Below are 19,191 nucleotides of genomic sequence, written 5' to 3'. Positions count from 1 at the left end.
AAGGAAATGAAACATGGAGAAGATTTCTTTTGCCAAGCTCATCTTCTGATCTCCCAGCAAAGATGGTGTCTCCATATTTTTATCCTCAGTCATCTCTAAAGCCACAGTATTATGGGAGCTGCTTTCTTGTATGATATATATTCCCTCCCCGATATGACTGACTTCTCACTTGTACTGCTCTGCATTCTAGATTTGACAGGGAAAGTTGCCACAGGTTCAAGGGGCTCTCGCCATTTGCTCTTTCTTCCCATGCTGAGACTTCTTGAAATGGCATTTTCAAGAAATACTGCAAAATGAATTCTACACCTATCTGGAAATGATCCAAAACTCAGACCTGGGGCACTGCACTAAGGAGGACAGGGTAATATTGAGGAACATATTGGAGTTCCTGTATTATTATTTTTTTAATGTCCTTCTCATTCAGGAATGGGAGCCACCAGTGAGATTAATATTTTGTTTTGAAAGTGAAACTTAGTAGATTTTGCTGTGATGAGAATGTGCCATGTTATTTCACTGTTGTCTGATATGATGTATCAGCATTGCCTTACAGTTGAACTATAGCCATAAAGGCTTCAGCTAGTTCTGCTGATTGGTCCTTTCGTAAGCAGAGCTCAAGCCTGGGTTCTGCTGACAATGATTTTTTTTTCTTAATAAAGCCAACTAGTAGACAACAACAGACCTAGAATGAGAAAATCAGGGTGCAAAAGAGGGGAAAATAGCCATTGCTTTTATACTTCTACAAGGACCAATATCGCTCCTTTTCTGGTAATTGGCTGCGGCCATTCAATAAGGCAACAGAAAATTTGAACAATAAATAGGTTGGGTGAAACACCAGCTTTGTTCACATTTTGTTCTTCTAAAGCATCAATAGCCCAAGAATCTGCCACAATGCTAGGAAGGCAGATCTAGTTCAGAAGTGGCACATGATCCTCAAGAATTTGTTTTGTGCTTGGGCTAAGTAGACAAAATTGAGCGTGATGTCTGACTGCTGTAACCAGTGCCTGGGCTCTAGCACTTCTGAGGAAGCAGTGAAGCCAAAACTGAACTGGGTATTTCATACTGCCTCGAAGCTGGCCAGTCCCAAGTGGCATTGCTCAGGCCAGCAGCAGCATGAAAGGGAATACTTAAAAATTAGGAACTGTTGGCAGGCTGCCACTGTCTGAGAACACTTGGTCTGCTTCCTGCAAACAAATATTCCCACCTGCGACCCCTTTTTAGTGGACTACAACCTTAGTTTAAGCGACTACAATAAGAGGCAGGAAAGGCAGGTTAGTCGGGAGTTTAGTCTGGGAGTATTTGGGAGGTTCCTTTGGTTGCATTTTATGTTTCTGGTGCTATCATTCTAGCCTCAGGGCATAGGCTGAAAGCACATAATACAGGAACCTTGCTGAAGCTAAATAGGTCTGGGTCTGTTCAGTGCTTTAATATTACCATTTAAAACCTATGTATGCTGTTTTGAAAGTGCTTGTGGAAGGAAGGCAGAATATCTAAAACAAATATATAAAATGCATTTGTTGTTTCTGTTCCAGCAGCTTCTCAATCCTGCCAAAACCTAATGTTACAAAAATAGCTGGGCTATTTGTGCAGGCTCCTGAAGAGTCTGCTCACAACACAGTTGTGTACTGCCACTTCTATTTCTGACTGAGCTCTTGTCCTCTTTTTGTGCCACAGATTGATTTAGTTTTGTCATAAACTGATAGAATATGTGGGGGTATGGCAGATCCTGCCGTGTTGCAGGCGATCACATTTCACGTTAATTGCAACACTATGCTTACAGTGTTCACAAGAAAGATGTTTCATGGCGGGGGGGGGGGGGGAGTATTTATCCAATACTGCAACAAATGCCTTAGGTATGTTGGCTATATTCTATCCAGTGACCACGAGCTTTTTGCTTCCTGTGTAGCCTTGACTATCACACACAGTTGGAATACATTCTTGAGATAACAACACCATCTTGTGGACATGAGGCATCTTAACATTGCTTCTAGCGTGACGGACAGAGTATTCAGGTTGTAATCCTAAGTCTACTTACTTAAGAGTAAATTGCATTGAAATCAATACGGCATTCCTATAAGTAAATATATAGTTTGGATCACGCCAGCATTTTTCATTGCTTTTTAGAGAGGCAACTGTAAAATAAGTTACCCTTTCCCCTTTCCTGATATTTGTTGCTTAGAAACGCTAACCATGGCTCTGAAGATTGGTGTAAGTGCTGGGGAAATTGCTACATGCGTCTAGAGTGGCTTAAAAGCCAGTACCGGACAATGCAGTGCAGAAGCATTTTGTCCTAGGGTTGAGCTAAATTACTACTATGGTAGTATTAGAAAGAATTCCCAGGTGAAAAATAAGGGGCATTGATATCCAGTGTTTGTGATGTGGATAGGGGTCTTGCCCACCTCCCGCCCTCCTTCCCTGTTTCTCTTGGTGCTTGAAAGCCTTTATCACAGAACCTTTAGAAATCGATTGAGAGACCTAAATTAAGAACACACATTGAATGAAGTCTGCAGCCTTTCTCACTGGTCCTGAACTCACAGTAAGGTGCAGATCAGTGGGTGCGATGCCAGTCCATCTCTACACATTGCAGGAGAAGACATGAGTGAAAAGGCCTTCTGTTTTGAAAGCCATAATTCTCTTATCAGATGGAAATCCGGTTATGGTTTCCCCAGGGGCTTGCCGCTTTGCTTAGAAGGCATTTTGGCAAGCTACCACTGAGGGCTGCGGCGAGAAGTGCCCCTTTAGCCGTTCCATTATTGTTTTGTAAGAAACGGTAGCGACGTCTTCAGGTGCAAGGAGAGCCTGGGCAATTTCAAACGCCTCCTCTTCGCAGACGCTGAGGAATGTCGCCCTCTTTGTGGCATCGTTGGTGACCTCTTTAGCTTCTAGGAGGAAGTTGAAACGGGTGGCGTACCCTTCCCAGTCTCCTGATGCTGGGTTGAACGGCAAGAAGCTACTGTCGGTTGCCATTCTGAGTTCCTTGGGTCCCAGAGCTGAAGCCTGGCTGCATGGTGCGATGCAGCAGTGTGGCGTGCTGCGGTGCTGTGCGTGGCAGTCAGCTCAGTGGAATCCCACCTTCGTCGCCAGTGAAATATACTCGGAGTCAAGTGTGAATTTCATGCTCATTATTCAGCTCATAGTAGCAATGAATGAATCTTTCCCCAAAACATCTAGCTACAGGTATTTATACATTATTTGCACAATGGGCCCCGCATGATTGGCTAATTCCAGGCTGCTCCTGTAGGCCAATCAGGTTGCGGATTTACCTCCTTCAGAAGCCTGATTGGCTGCTCCTGCAAGCCAATCAGGTTGCTGATTCGCTTCCATCTGGAGCTGGATTGGGTGGCTCCTGCGGACCAATCAGACTGCTGCATTCTGGATCCTATTGTTCTAGGATTCAGCTCAGTACATAACAGCTTTACTTCAAAGAGTTTTGCTAAGTAGTTATAAAGCAATTTCTCTCTCCCCCCCTCTGTACTTAATATTTACAATATTAAGAGCAACCCTGGTGATGTGCTTCACCTTCATTTTTCTGTTCCATGCCACAGCTTTAGAACTTAGCACATTAGCATGAAGAAACAAACCCAGCTTTTTGTTACAGCTGATCAGTATGGTGAGTCTGCCTGACCTACTGTTCCTTCCCAGTGTTAGTCCACCTGTTTTCTTCTGCAAGAAAGGTTTCAGATCACAGATGTGCTATGTTCAGTCATATCTCAGCATATTGCAGAACTGGAGTGCCACATGCAGTTTTAACAACAGAGATTGATCTGGCTGCCGCATTCTGAACTAATTGCACAGCTTTCAAAGGCAGTTACATATAGAGGACATCGCATTACTCCAGTTGGTAAATTAGCAGGACATGCCCTGAACAGTATGCAGGACCCTCTGCCCCAGAAAAGGGTACAGATGGTAAATCAGTCAAAGCTGATAAAACTGCCTTGACTTGTCTATCCAAGAGGCCTAGATCCAGGAATGTTCATAAGCTACAAACTCGATCTGTTGGTGGAGGAGTCATTCAGCACAGGCATTTCCATCCCTTTTCTAGGTATTTAGGCTACCCAGCATGATCAACTCTACCTTGTCTGGATTATGTTTCAGTTCTAGTTTTTGTATACTGCCTGAGCACCCCTTGCCCACCACCAAAGGGCATTTGTCATTCAGATTTAATTATGTCAAGCATAGTGTTTCTGATGTCGCAGAAGCTTGGGCTGGAACCCGAAACATTTCCTGCATCATCACACATATACGAATGTTCTCCTGTATGAATTCTCTGGCATTCAATGAGGCTGGAATACCCACTGAGGTATAGCTGGTTGCAGCTATAGGGTTTCTCACCAGTGTGGGTTCTTCTGTGGTTAATGAGATCTGAGCCCTCCTCAAAGCTTTCCCCATGCTCCACACACATTTAGGGCTCCCCCCCCCCACTGTGGATCCATTGGTGATGAGTGACATGAGATGGTTGGCTAAAGCTCTTCCCACATTCTGGACACTTTTATGGCTTCTCTCCTGTGTGCATCCTTTGCTACAGGCGGAGCTGGCACTGATTATTTTTCCACATGTTGCACATGCATGTATTCTCCAATGTTTGGTAAGATTGGATCTCTGATTGAAGCTATGCCCACACTCATGACACATATATGGTTTCTGTCCAGTGTGAATTCTCAGGGGCCGAGTGAGATGTGAGCTCTCAGTACACTTAAAGAGCTTTTCTCCAAAGTGCGTCCTCCGGTGCAGGACCAAGTCTGATGCTCCAACTTAAAGCTCTTGTCACATTCAGAACATACAGACATTCGACTCTGGATGTCTCCTGGGACACTGCTCCTGCTTGCGTTTTCTCAAGACCTTTTCCCAAGCAAGTGGACAGGCTAGATCCTGTCTCCGAAGAGATGTCACACAGGTACAACACAGTTTGTGTAGGTACCTACACAGTTGGTTTGTGTAGGTACTGTCCAGATTTGGAGCCAGTGAAATATTTTCAATCATTGCAAGTAGCACAATCCTTTCTGCATTCAGAGGCTCCCTACTGAAGAGTTATTTTATTTGCACCAACACCTCCTGGCCAATAAAGAACCAAGACATATTTAATCCTGAGTATTGTGAACCATACAGCCACAAAAAGACGGGGAGCTGTTGCTGCCTAGAAAAAAAGCCCAGCCCCCCATTGCTCCCCTCCCAGAGCAAAGAGCAACTGCCCCCCAATACACATAGCTACGTGTGTGCACAGTGTGAATTCACTATTTTTTAACAGCTAGTGCTGTACAACAGATTAAATTGAGGATTCCCCATCCCGGTGTTGAGGCACAAGAGCTCAGTACCTGGTGTTTAGTGGCTCAGCTTTAGTCCAGCGTATTCAAGATTTTCAATGTTTACTTTGCTATTGAGACTGATCTACCCCTGAATCTACCTCACAGTGCCCTTCATGCTGAGAAAAATATGGCAGCCTGCCCTGTGCTTCTTTGCGATGAGTAACGAAGTAAGGAAAAAAGTTCCATTTGTAACGGACACACACAGTTACTGCTGGTTCCCCAGGGGACGCTCAGAATTAAGCTTTAGCTAAATTAGATTTCGTTCCAAGCACCACCAGTAAGATGCAAGCACTGCATTCATAATAATATGAACACAGGGCAGGAATCAATTGCATCAGCAAATGCTACAGCAATAGTTTGGGCAGAAATGGGGCAATTTCAAGAGGAAGCCAGGAAGCGCTAAAGGCTTCTCTGGAGGCAGCCACAGCAGTATGCCAAAGTGGACAGCAGGGCAGAACAGTGAATGCAAGCTACAGTGATAAGATGAACTATAGCGGCTTTTATTTCTTGGTTTATTTTATACAGTTTTTACTCTGGCATCCATCTTGGAACCGCTCCCAAGAACACAGGCCTTGAGCATGCTCAGTGCCAACTTTTTCCTCAAAAAACCCCCACACTTTTGCCTTCTGGCCTCTAGATGGCAAGCATGTAAACATATCTTACCATCATTCACAGATCCCTCGGTTAATTAAAGCTATTCTCTTCTCATAGGTTCTCTTGTTTGCACTGGTGCTTGCACAGTATTAGATTTACAGTGCAACCCACTGCATGTCTCCTCAGAAATAAGTTCCATTGAGTTCAGTGGGGCTTATTCTCGTGGGTACAGGATTGCAATTGGTTAGTTTATTGCTGGAAGTATGGAAGCCTGTATTTTAAAGATTTGAATATCAAGGAATTTGTTCATAATTAGGGTTGTCTAACCTGTTCTTCTTGTTGAATGGTCCTCTTACTGTAACTGTTTACTACTACAGTGGTACCTCGGGTTAAGTACTTAATTCGTTCCGGAGGTCCGTACTTAACCTGAAACTGTTCTTAACCTGAAGCACCACTTTAGCTAATGGGGCCTCCTGCTGCTGCCACGATTTCTGTTCTCATCCTGAAGCAAAGTTCTTAACCCGAGGTACTATTTCTGGGTTAGCAGAGTCTGTAACCTGAAGCATCTGCAACCTGAAGCGTATGTAACCCGAGGTACTGAAGCCTTATTTACCTAGGGATCCATTAGCCACGCAGTTCCCTTGGACCTCGGAGGGAACAAAAGTACCAGGAAAGCAAAATCTTCTTTGGAGAAAAAGAGTTTATTGAGATTCTGTGCACAGAGTCAAGGTCTGTACTCAGAGACAGCCAACTGGATAATTCCTAAAAATATTCTGGCTGTAAAGCAAGTCACTTCAACAGACTTTCTTATACCCGCCGGACTTCCCCAATCGACTAGCAAATATTGCTTGCTAAACACAAAATATTGCTTGCTAAATCATTCCTGTCTTTCTGCTAAGCCAGCACTCCCTCCCACCTCCTTGTACACGTGTCTTCTTTTGCTAGTTAAGCATTTCCTTCGTATCTCTTCCTATCTTGCATTACTTAAAAGCAGAAGTAAAAGCAGGAAACATCTTGCTAGTGGTTTTCTTCTTGCATTACTAAGCAGAAGTAAAACAGGAAACATCTTGCTAGTGGTTTTTCTAGTTAACAGCAGTTTCTGGCTAGGCAGGAAGCGACCTTCTGACCTGTAGCTAGCATCAGCAGTTTCAAGTAGCTGGTTTAGGCTTTTGCAAGCTACTGCAATTTTTGGGCTGTTTTAACCATCTTAGCAGAGTGCAGGAATTTATTATGTGTAGATAATATTTAAGAGCAACAGAATAAAATATTAAGAGAAACCTTTCCCATCTCCCTTTACTCCGTCCTCTTCTTTTGAACAATCTATTACTTAGATTCGTTCTGGGGTAGGGGTCTATATTCTCTCATTACAGCAATCACGCGAGGCCCTCATCATGCGAGACATCATCTTTCCCATCATATGTTGCAGGCATTGCATCAAGCAGGGTATACAGAAGCAAAGAAGCAATAGAAGCATTATTGGGCCTATTCTTCCCACAAATACGATACCGTTCATGCCAACAGAAATACGAGAGCATCCATATGACAAGAGCGGTACATATCACTCCTACCCACCAAACTCAATATCTCCATGGTTCCTCCCACCAATATTCAGGGGGTGTGCTCATTGTTGAAGAGCCCACTGATATTTGTGCCCGACTACCTGTTGAGCCTCAAGGATGAGAGCCCACCGGTGAGCTGATGCTCCCACTATGTGGGTCAATTTTTCTATTAACCCTGTTGGGTGGATTGAACTCTCGTGCTGCCTCCCCAGTGACCAGAGCATATGGAAGCTGAAATCCTGGGGTGGCAATTCTTACTGGCACTTGTTTAGTAATTTCAATGCACATCTGGCTAAGGCTCCCACCCCTGCAATACTTGCATTAAGATAGGTTCTGTCCCATCTATGACCTGGGTTAAGAGTAGGACCTGTTCTATCAAATGAGGTTGGTACAGTGCTCTACCTTCCGGATAACAGTTGACTACCCTCCCACAACAGCAAGAGCGGTACAGAACTAGATAGATTTCGATTGTCTCTGCAGCTTCCCGTAAGAGCACTGTCCACGCGTGCTGGTCAGTGGTGTGGGAGAGGAGCCACAACGGGGCAGTGGGGTGTCTCAATACGGTAATCTCATCAAACCCCAGTTTCCAATAGCCAAGGAGCACGCCATCTCTTACCACCGGCAAGACGAACCAGTCGTAGCAGAGGTCAGCAGGCCAATAAGGGCGGTATGGTTCGGTAGGGTCAGGGCAATAAGACATAGAGCAAGTCAATAAAGAAAATAAGAGAGAAAAGAGAAAGTCTTTGTAACTGTCCTTGTGATGATTAGTCGCAGGATCGCGTTGCCCGTGGCCTAACGCTTTTCCTGGTAGCGTCAGACACAAGGTGATGATCAACTTCAGAGGGTCAGCAGGATTTCTCTTGCAAGTCCAGACACCCTTCTTCAGATGCGTGTGATGTACCCAGGGGATCACCTCGACTACTTTCACTGCAGTTGGGGATGAGGGGGTCGCCAGACACTGTCACTCAGAGGAACTGGTGAACCGGCTCAGCGAGACTGCCGCGGGACTGCAGGTGTACGCTCGAGGGAATACCTGGAAAGGAAGCAAACACACACAACAAACACAGGGATTGCACTTGTTCTTGGGTGATGTGATCTCCCATCTGCCCCAAACTGGCGGGGATGCCTCGGACGAAAGGGGTTGGCCTGCCATATAGAAGTTCACAGGGTGATAGTTCTCAGTCTCTTGGTTGGCGCACAGGGCACATTTTGGGATATAGCAGCAGTTAGTTATAGCAGCAGTTAGTTGAGGTAGAATATTCTCCCAAGGTGTGCTTTAGCAGCTGGGCCTCCCAAATGGGTGGACTCGTGGTAATTCTTTACAATTGTGCTGGCCAGATGTTGGGGCACAAAAACACGGCTGTCTGGTCCTTCCTGGAGCGTTGCTCCTTCTTGGCTGGTCCACTGCTGTTCATCAAGGGTGTAACGTGGTTCCACATCGTCTGGAGTGAGTTCTGGTACCAATATCAAAAGTCCTGGTGGTGCCTCTAAATTGGCTGGAGAACAAATGTCTACGTTGGGGGCGCTGCCTGTGGGCGCCCCTCCCATCCAATTCTTCACCGTGCGTAGAGATATCAGCCTCTGGAGTGATATCAGCAAGGCAGTCGTCACTGGAGGGGATCTTCAGGATGCTGAGACACAGTCCAATCTGAAGCAGCTTTCTCCACTTGAATGTGGTGGACCCAAGGGGTGGTGCCAGCGATCTTCACAGCTGTGGGTGTGGAGAGCAGATGGGCCCTTCCAGCACGGTTGCAGTGGTGCCTGGGACCAGTCTTATCCACACCTCGTCACTTGGCTCAAACTGGTCACGCAAGGAGTTCGGGCCTGGGTTGAGAGAGAGAATCTCGAGAGAGAGACTGTACATAATTGTTCAATTCCATATCTTGAGCAGGGATAGGTGAAAGCATGCACACATAAGGAACCGGTCTCCCAAACATCACTTCAAAAGGGTGACAAGCGACTACGTTTCAATGGGAGGCTACAGACTCTAAGCAAAGCCAAGGGCAACATGAACTCCCAATTAGACCCTGTTTCTTGGGTCAATGGTTTTTCAAAGTCCTGTTCTTCCTTTCCTTTTTTCCAGAACTTTGGGGCCTATATGCAGTACCCACCATCTTCCTTCTTCACTGGCAACAGTGGGGTGTTTCACTGTGATTGGCATTGTTTCAAGATTCCATGTTGAAGCAATCGCTTCAAATGCACCCACACCCCTTCAGCTGCCTGTCGTGGGATGGGTATTGGTTTTTATCTTCCACCCATAGTCCAGGGTCAACATCATGAAGCAGGCTAACAGGGAGGATTCCCTCCTCTTCTTTTACCATCATCAAGCACCAATGGTCTCTCAGGGGCATTTCTAAAGAAAACTCTCCTGCTGGTCCAGTTGTCATCATTACTTCCCCATTGGTTGGAAGGAAATCTGGGCTTGCAATTTTGTTAACAAGTCTCGGCCCAATAAAGGAATGGGACACTCTGGTATATACAAAAATTTTGTGCTGGGCTACTTGGCCACCTAGGCAGCAGGTAACAGACTGCAAAAATGGGGCCTTTTGTGATTTACCTGTGGCTCTAATTATATTAACCACTTGGTTTGTGGGTTTTGTTACAGGCACAGGTAAGACTGAGTGGGCAGCTCCCTTGTTCACCTTCTCCTACCTGTAATAAGGTAGCTAGGTTAAGGGCTGTGGCAACCTGAAACTTCAGGCGTGAATGTAATAACAGCATCTGGCACTTCCTCTTGGAGTTACACAGCTGGTGTCCTGTCCAAACGTGAATTTATCTGCCCTTTGTGAGTAGGGTGGCCACTGCCACAATCACTCTCATACGGGGGGGGGGCAACCTCTGTTCTGCTGGGGTTAGCTTCTCTGACAAGTATTCGACAGGTTGCTGCCAATTTTCCAGTTTCTGGCATGAGGCTCCCTTGGCTACCCCCCTGGTCTTCATCTGTGAACAGGGTAAAAAGCTTCTCGGGGTTTGGATGCCAAGCACTGGGGCTTGTTGTAATGTCACTTTGAGACCCTGAAAAGCCTGCTGCTGTTCCCTGCCCCATATAAAAGGATCCTTCTCTATTCCCCTAGTTGACTCATGCAGGGGCCAAGCAATGCTTCTGTAGTTAGTAGTGAGTCCAGGGGATATTGTTCATCATCATAAGTGGGATTATAGGTTTTAAAAAAATCCCTTCAAACAATTTTACAATCTTTGCTGGATTCTCCTCAAAAGAGGGGTTCTGATTTCTTCAATTACAAACATCTGCACTTGAAAAGGGTATATGCTGGACCGTGGTGCCTTCGTTTGTCCAGCTGGGACAGGGGCTGGTGGATCATAAACCCTCTGAAGGGGCATTTCTCCAGCTGCCTGATCCTTCCTGGTTTTCTCATACTGTCTGTGAGACATAACTCTCTTCGCCGCCTGTCCCCACTTACGTTGCCATCTCTTCCTCTTTTCAGGGGTGCAGTATTCTGCTGTCTCAACTAACAAGGGGCTCACATCCAACTTTTTCCCTCAAATGGCTTTACAAACTCCTTTTAGTCTCTTTTTCTGTCTTTCTGTCCACATTTTCTTTCCTTGATTCATATCATCTAGTGTTTTCCTAAACTCTTCGTTATCTTCCTCATCTTCCTCTTCTTCCGTCTCACTATCTTCCTTCGCAGGTCCTCCTCCCCCTACACCAGCACCTCCCTGTGCTTTTTGATTTTGGCCTGGGGGGGGGGTTGGAGGGGGCTGTTGGTGGAGTGTAAGGTGGTGGCTTAATCACTCCCCTCTCCTCATCTTCTGGGTCTTCTAACACCAGAGGCTTCACTGTACAAATCCTGTTCTGTGTGTTGCTGTCACAGCAAGACTTTAGCCATGGTAGATTCTTTTTTTTTACATTGGTCTTCCATGTAGAGATATAGGGGATCTGGTCTGGGTGGACATTTAATATATTTTGCCACAGGGGGTTGATTTGCCACAGGGGGTTGATTAATTGCAAATCAAAGCCACGCAGTTCCCTGGGTTGGCAAGTCCACCTCACATAAAGTTTTGAGTCTCTGTTTTTCAATTTGAATCCCCAAATCATCACTCTTCGTGGCTGTTTTCCAGTTATTTAAAAAGCATTCCAGAGGAATACATTGGCTTGCTCCAAATCCTATTTTTTCAGATACTCTCCTCTTAACTGGGTTTCAAAATTCTTTCACACTCCACATGCTACAGTTTGTCAGAAAATGCACAATCCTACAATCGCTCGGCCAAGGGAACACTAAGCCTTAGCCCTCATTCAACAACTCATCCACTAGAGTATCTGACACACAACATATCAACAAAACACTCAATTCCCTCTGCCCCATTCCCTTTCCCAAACCTTTACCAATTCCTTTCCTGGTGGCATTCTTACTGCCAACTACCAGGTGAGGCTGATCAGACCTCTGGCCCTTTCCCTCGGGCCCCTAGCCCTTTCCCTCGGGCCCCTAGCCCTTTCCCTCGGGCTTACCTTCTCCGCTGCGGACCTGTCCCCTCGGCGCCGTTCTGTCTTCTTATTCTCCCTCAACCAGATGTCTCTGCTCCAGGACGGTGTGGCAATCTCCCCCTACAAACTGGCAGGGTGTGCACCGGAAATGCGAACGCCGATTGGAGCTGTTCACCTTGGTTGAGCCTGGCCCTCCGGTCCGTATTTGGGAAGGGGGCTGATCCCGGACGAGCCCCCAGAGAGATGAAGCCTTATTTACCTAGGGATCCATTAGCCACGCAGTTCCCTTGGACCTCGGAGGGAACAAAAGTACCAGGAAAGCAAAATCTTCTTTGGAGAAAAAGAGTTTATTGAGATTCTGTGCACAGAGTCAAGGTCTGTACTCAGAGACAGCCAACTGGATAATTCCTAAAAATATTCTGGCTGTAAAGCAAGTCACTTCAACAGACTTTCTTATACCCGCCGGACTTCCCCAATCGACTAGCAAATATTGCTTGCTAAACACAAAATATTGCTTGCTAAATCATTCCTGTCTTTCTGCTAAGCCAGCACTCCCTCCCACCTCCTTGTACACGTGTCTTCTTTTGCTAGTTAAGCATTTCCTTCGTATCTCTTCCTATCTTGCATTACTTAAAAGCAGAAGTAAAAGCAGGAAACATCTTGCTAGTGGTTTTCTTCTTGCATTACTAAGCAGAAGTAAAACAGGAAACATCTTGCTAGTGGTTTTTCTAGTTAACAGCAGTTTCTGGCTAGGCAGGAAGCGACCTTCTGACCTGTAGCTAGCATCAGCAGTTTCAAGTAGCTGGTTTAGGCTTTTGCAAGCTACTGCAATTTTTGGGCTGTTTTAACCATCCTAGCAGAGTGCAGGAATTTATTATGTGTAGATAATATTTAAGAGCAACAGAATAAAATATTAAGAGAAACCTTTCCCATCTCCCTTTAGTACCACAGTACTACTACTACTACTGCTGCTTATTTATTTAATATTTATTTATTTAGTTAGTTGCACATTCCCCGCCTTTCTCCCCTGACAGGACTCAAGGCAGCATATACATAAAAACAAGAAATTGCTAAAAACATAGAAACATTGATGGGGGAACAGTCATTAAAAAACAATTAAACATTAACATAATAAAATCTTGTTTAAAATACCGGTATACAAACAATTGCAATAGAAACAGCACAGCACCAGCCCCTTTATTAAAGCGGTCAATTCCCAAAAGCCTGATGGCGGAAGGACAACAAGGAGGAAGCCAGTCTGTATTCTCCAGGGAGGAAGAATCTCCAGAGTCTGGGAGCAGCTACCGAGAAGGCCCTTTTCTCCATTCCCACCTAGTGTGCCTATGAGGGTGATGGGGCCAAGAAAAGGACCTGCCCCGAAGATCTCAAAACCCAGGCAGCTTCATATGAGGGAATGTGGTATTTCAGATAGCTTGGACCTAAGCCATATAGGGCTTTATAACAGAATATGTTTTAATAGCTGTACATTGCCTGGAATTTGGTTATGTGGAAGGAAGAGTTCAAAGTATATTAAATAAATGGTCAGCTCGGAGTCAGTGACTTTATTAGAAAACTAATATTTGAGTCTAATCTTGGGTACATTGCATTATTTTATAGCTATATCAATATGGTTGCTGATTCACACATCACCATTCCAGTTTGGTCAACAAGTTTGGGGTACAATGCACTGGCTTATTGGAGTTTGAATCTATATAATCAATGCTATGTCTACTTACCTAGAAATAACCCCCATTGAACTCAGTGGGACTTACTTCTATATAGGCATGTATAGGATTTGCTGTAAAAATGCTCTGCTGTGGCTGGATGTAACTTTAATTAATAAAGTCTCATTAACTCCAACTCAACACTTGCTTCAGGTTCCCCACTCTGAATCATGGACTGGTCGTCCACATCTCTCTGCTCTTTGTAGCTCTTATCTTTGATCTCTATTTTTTGCTCTCGCGTGTATTTGCCTTAAAAGGTACTATTTCTGTATATTCAGGCATGTGAGCAACACATTTACTAACAATTTGCAAGAGTATTTCTTACAGTGGTTGAAACCACCTTGCTTCTCTTTTGAAGAACCGACTCTCCCATGCTTCTCTGTTTTGACAAGTTACACTGAACCTAGGAGGAAGAGTTTAAAATCAAGATAGAGCAGCCCTTTATCTTTTCTAGGCAATGCTATGGAAGCTCTGTTACTGTAGGGATGTTTCTGAGGATATTGTGTTCTGATGTACGTGCTACAGCATTCTACCAAAATGAACTCTCAAGCATTTTCTATTTTTCCTGTCCCATCAATGGTTTATATACTTGTTCTTCAAGGTAAGTTTATTTTCGGCTTGGATGTAAATGAACTACAACCAAGTAAATATTTCATGGAAGTCACTTACTTGGTATGTCATGCTTATGTGTAGGATTAGACAGTGACTGTCATATATCAGAGTACCAAGGTTTAGTCTGCTGTAATTGCATCAAATGCAGTGTAAATCCAACAAGCATAACTGTAAGTGGTGTATGAATGGGATACATTTTTAAAGGGTGAATCATAATCAAATTTCCAAAAAGTTTAATGCACAGTATTACTATTGATGTTAGAAATTGCTTATTTAGTCCTTCGGTAAAAGAGGAGTCAAATGTATTTGGCTAGATTGGTCAACCCCCTCCCCCAAATCTCTTTATATATTTATATATTATATATATATAATAAGATAATGGACAAAACAATAAGGTAAAGTAATTTTGAAAATGGTGCTTTGATCACAGAAAGAAACTGAAGTCAATGAGATTGCAGATATGTTTAAAAAACAACATGCCTTTTAAAAACAATCACAGATATAGAATGAAAGGATACTTATTATTGTCAAAATTTATGATTAAAGTCCACACATCTGTCATTGTGATGGGATGGAAGAAAATCTGGAGCTGGTTGTAAGGTCTCTAATAGTTACATAAAACTATGAGAAGAGGCTTGCTGGATCAGACCAAACTCTCATCCAATCCAGCATTCTTGCTTTCATAGTGGTCCATGAGATGCCCATGTCCAAAGCCTTGTGTCAACTCCAAAATGAGGAGGCAACTAGGAAACAGGAACTTTGCCCTCCAGGTTCATGTTCTAAAACTAATACATTTCTGCCTTAAGATTGTAGTATTATTTATGGTTATCTATTCATATGGTGGAAAGAACCATTTGATATGCAGTTTTTCTTAATGTTATTATTTTTATATTTCTGGTCCAGTTTTTGGTGATGGCATGCGAGCAAATAAGGCTTTGGATGAATCTGCTGATTTTCCACGAAAAGGTCAATACTCTGGTGAGACTGCCTGGAAAAGGGAACATGTTACAGAGAGCATATAGCTTGTTTAACAGCATTTTAGATATTTATCTCTTTGTCCATTTTGAGTCTGTTCTCTGCTTGTTGTCAGCTCAGGGGTCAGGACTGCTCAGGGGTCAGGATGCTAGTGTGTGGAGAATCATGACCAGTGGCAAGGAGGTGGACTTAATGGCCTATTATTTATTTACTTTGAGTATTTTTACCTGTCTCTTTAGCTGAGACAGCTCTTGTCAATTTCCAACATTTTGAAATTTTGCAAACCTCTTTTATCATAGAACTCTTCTTGGATGTAAAATAATAATTCAGTGTACTGCAGGAACAGTGGCTGGCTATGTCCCACTGTGCACACACAATCATGTGACTAACCAGGTGGTAAAGAGGATTTGCCAGAGCTCATGCCCCTTTTTCTATACATGTTTTATTGAGAGAGGGGCATCATGGTCAAACTTATTTATGGCATGATCAGATGAGCATGTAGATAGGTAGTTGTGTCCAACCATGACAGTTGCAGCCTCCATGGGGCAGCACTGCATACTAATGGGATTTCAGCATTTTATAGGGGTGGACCCACCATACTGGCACACCAGTAAGCTTGGAATAACTTGAGTCTGGGTTGACTATTTCAGCATGCAGTGACTGTTTGGAAGAAGCAGCCAGTGACACAATTACTGGATTCAGGAGGGCATTCTACACCCACCATTTTGAACAATCCACTCTCGGTTTCTTTGAATCCAATTGGATAAAACCTGGTGGTGCTGCAACTACTTACAATGAAAGGATAGATATTAATTATTGGCGCTTTACTATTTTAAGACCAATTTGTAAACCACCCTGGAATAATTGAAGAGTGAGATAAAATATTTTAAACAAAGAAAGAAACAAAAGATATATTGGGTATAAACATTCCTGGGATTTATTATGTCAGATAAGAATGCTAAAAATGGATGTTCTATGTTAAAAGCTGTCACTTCTGAAAAAGTGTGAAATTATGTTGATTACAGCTGGGAAATGAATTCTACCAGCCATGTCTTACTATGGAGATTTGAATTTGCTTTTGTGCTGTGTTTTGAGTCTGAAATTTTTAGATGTCCTCTTGAAATCTGAACATTTTGATTTCATGAAATCACAGTTTTATGAATTGGTATGCTTTGTTCAATTTGGGTGTTAATGAATTAAATGTCTTCCCATTGCATCTTATTGACATGCTTAGGATCCAAAGCGGATAGCCTCATCAATGGAACGCTTGGTGATTGTATTCTCCTTGATCTGGAGAACAGGAACCCAGCAATCCACATTCACAATGTGATTTGGAAGAAAGGCAATGCCTTGATTGGGATGATGATCAATGGTCAGAATGAAGCAAACTGTACAATCCATAGCAAAAGATGTTTTATCTATAACAATGGTACCTTGAGCTTGTGTCCCACCCAGTTGGACGATATTGGGCATTATACAGTGGCAGCATATACTGAGGATGGACGCATTCAATACAGAAACGGAAAGGAACTGCTGCTTACACGTAAGTATCAGATAGGCCCTCTAAGGAACTGTGTGTTATTCCTATAAAATAAGTGCCATGCATTTGCAGCATTCAGCTGTATAATAACCAGAACAGCTAGAGAGTTAGAGGAACACATTTAGGAGCAGATTTAGGGCACATGGGGAGGGGAGAGGGCAGAGAAGTTACATTATGCAGCTAAAAGGCGTTCTAGTATAATTTTCAAATTGAATAGCTCCCTGAGAGTTGCATTTACTACTTTGCTTTCAGTTTCATGGCTGAAATTTGAAATGCACCCCTGAAATTGAAATACTTTAATACAGTGAAATAACAGTTTTCAAAATTCTTTCAAATCTACTTAATGCACACATTTTTGAGGATTGAAGTAAACTGTATGTCCACTATATTTTTGCTCTGTGTTCAGAATCCAAACTGCAGCTTAGTCTCACCAAAGGAACACTTGGTGATTGTATGCTCCTTGAGATGAAGATCACGAAACAAGCCATCCACCTTCATGATGTGATTTGGAAGAAGGGCAATATCACAATAGGAAAGGTGGACAGCCAGAATATTACAACTTGCATAGACGACAGCAAGAGATGTCTTATACTTAACAATGGCAGCTTGAGCTTGTGTCCCACTCATGTGCAGGATATCGGACAGTACACAGCAGAAGTGTTTACCAAGGATGGTGTGTATCAGTACAGTCACACAATTCAACTGGAACTTACACGTGAGTACAGTCATACCTCGGGTTGAATACGCTTCGAGTTGACCGCGTTCGAGTTATGCTCCGCAGCAACCCGGACGTAATGGAGCACGTTACTTCCGGGTTTCACCGCTTGCACATGCACAGACGCTCAAAATGACATCACACGCATGCGCTGAAGTGGCGAAAAGCGATGCACGGGTGCGCAGATGTGCCATCGCCAGTTATGTTTGCTTCTAGATGTGAACGCGGCTCCGGAACGGATCCCATTCGTATCTAGAAGTATCACTGTATTAGATGGGCATTCCCATGCTCTAAGATGAGTAGCAAGTATTTACAAGGTTCATCTGTGCAATAGCCAACCCAACCACTGGAACAGTTATATGTACTGCAATTTTGTTGTAACTGTATATCTTTCATACATTCTGTTCGACAAGAGCCTGCTGCAAATACTTTAGTAAAGTACAATAACACTTACCTTCAAATAAAAGAAGACTGGTAATTTTACTGAATAGAAGGATATTACTATTTTTTTATTAATGCCATTGCCAACATTATGTACCTTTAGGCCATGCTAAGCCAATTGGACTGACTTGCTCTGTTCTAATCAACAGAACCTACAGGCACTTAACTTTTTGTGAAGTATGTGCCCACAGTGTGGTAGACTGTCCCTTAAAATGGCACAACAGAAATTGGGTTCATTCACTGTTAAGAAACTGTTAGAAATGTTGATTTGCAGCTAAAACTGAAAATGATATTCATAGTTTAGCAGAGATTATTTTTCCCTCCTTACACAGTGTATCAAAAAGCACCTGGAATTACAGGTGCTAGGTGTTGCTTCATGTAATAAGGGAGAACCTGATGAATGAAAACCAAGTTATGTTTCAGTGGGAAACCCTATTGAGACTATTAATATTGCACATTTGTAATCTGCTGGATGAATAAAAACTGACGCTTAAAACAATAAAAGTTACTTTCAGTTAGATGCATATTTTTTGCACTGCTCCCAGCAGAAACCATAATATCTTAGATTACAAATATGTTGTATTCTCAGCTAGAAATCAAAGCTCTGTCTCTCCTTCATTGCTGCCTCCAGGCTGTTTGCTGGAGACAGAGATTCACACATCCATTCTTTTCAGTAACTTGGAACAAAGAAAGCACCCCATCCAAGATGGATGCCTACAGATTAGCATATGCATAGACCTGCAATACAATCCTTTTCATATGACTGTGAGCTAAACATCTTGCGATCCAGGCACAGAGATACATCCCCACTTCATGATTCAATTGTTAGGCTCTTCTTCAGCTTCAGTGGAAATTTCTAGTCATGCTACCCAGTGCAATATAGGCACATTATAGATCCCCCCCCCAATTCAATGCACATTAAACAATTATACTTAACAAAGCTGTCCGTATTGTAGGAAGAAAGCATAGTTCCATGGTAGAGTACATACTTCTGCGTGCAGAAAGACCCTTGTTAAAAGGCTATCAAGTAGCAGGCATTGTTCTGAGGTCTTAAAAGCTGCTATGGATCAGAGCAGATGGTACTGTACTGGATGGGCTAGTGGCTTGACTTAAAGACTTAAGAATATTTCTCAGTCTGATAACAGATTCACTTGGTTTTAACTAAGATTGCTCCTTATGAAAAGATTTTAGAATTGGTAGAGTTGGTAGGATATGTCTAGAATCTTATGCATACTTACTCAGAAGTAAGCCCCATTCAGTTCAGTGGGGCTTATTCCCAGGAAAGCTTGC

General features: G+C 43.4%; 2 protein-coding genes across 9 annotated transcripts in view; both read left to right on the top strand.

Moving 5' to 3' along the window:
• ILDR2 (immunoglobulin like domain containing receptor 2) overlaps positions 1 to 840 on the top strand; it is a 36,868-nt gene extending 36,028 nt beyond the window's left edge. For all 4 annotated transcript variants that reach the window (XM_083498643.1, XM_083498644.1, XM_083498646.1 and 1 more), the window contains one exon: positions 4 to 840. The gene's annotated coding sequence lies outside the window, so the exon portion shown is untranslated. The remainder of the gene's footprint in view (positions 1 to 3) is intronic.
• A 94-nt stretch (positions 841 to 934) lies between these two features.
• The window catches only part of LOC310704744 (uncharacterized protein), a 28,731-nt gene continuing 10,474 nt past the window's right edge, over positions 935 to 19,191 (top strand). For 2 of the 5 annotated variants that reach the window (XM_083498696.1, XM_083498694.1), the window contains exons 1-4: positions 12,857 to 14,219; positions 15,134 to 15,208; positions 16,440 to 16,748; positions 17,152 to 17,460. In XM_083498696.1, the coding sequence (XP_083354822.1) occupies positions 14,129 to 14,219; positions 15,134 to 15,208; positions 16,440 to 16,748; positions 17,152 to 17,460 (784 nt within the window). In that variant the 5' untranslated portion in view covers positions 12,857 to 14,128. Of the gene's footprint in view, positions 5,468 to 6,311; positions 6,489 to 12,856; positions 14,220 to 15,133; positions 15,209 to 16,439; positions 16,749 to 17,151; positions 17,461 to 19,191 lie in introns of those variants that run through there. The other 3 variants (XM_083498693.1, XM_083498692.1, XM_083498695.1) reach the window with 3 other exon arrangements.

Source organism: Podarcis liolepis, assembly GCF_965112155.1.
Source record: "Podarcis liolepis genome assembly, chromosome: 4".
Taxonomy (NCBI): Eukaryota; Metazoa; Chordata; class Lepidosauria; order Squamata; family Lacertidae; genus Podarcis; species Podarcis liolepis.
The sequence above is the reverse complement of the archived record's forward strand: the minus strand, read 5'-3'. Positions and strand labels throughout refer to the sequence as shown.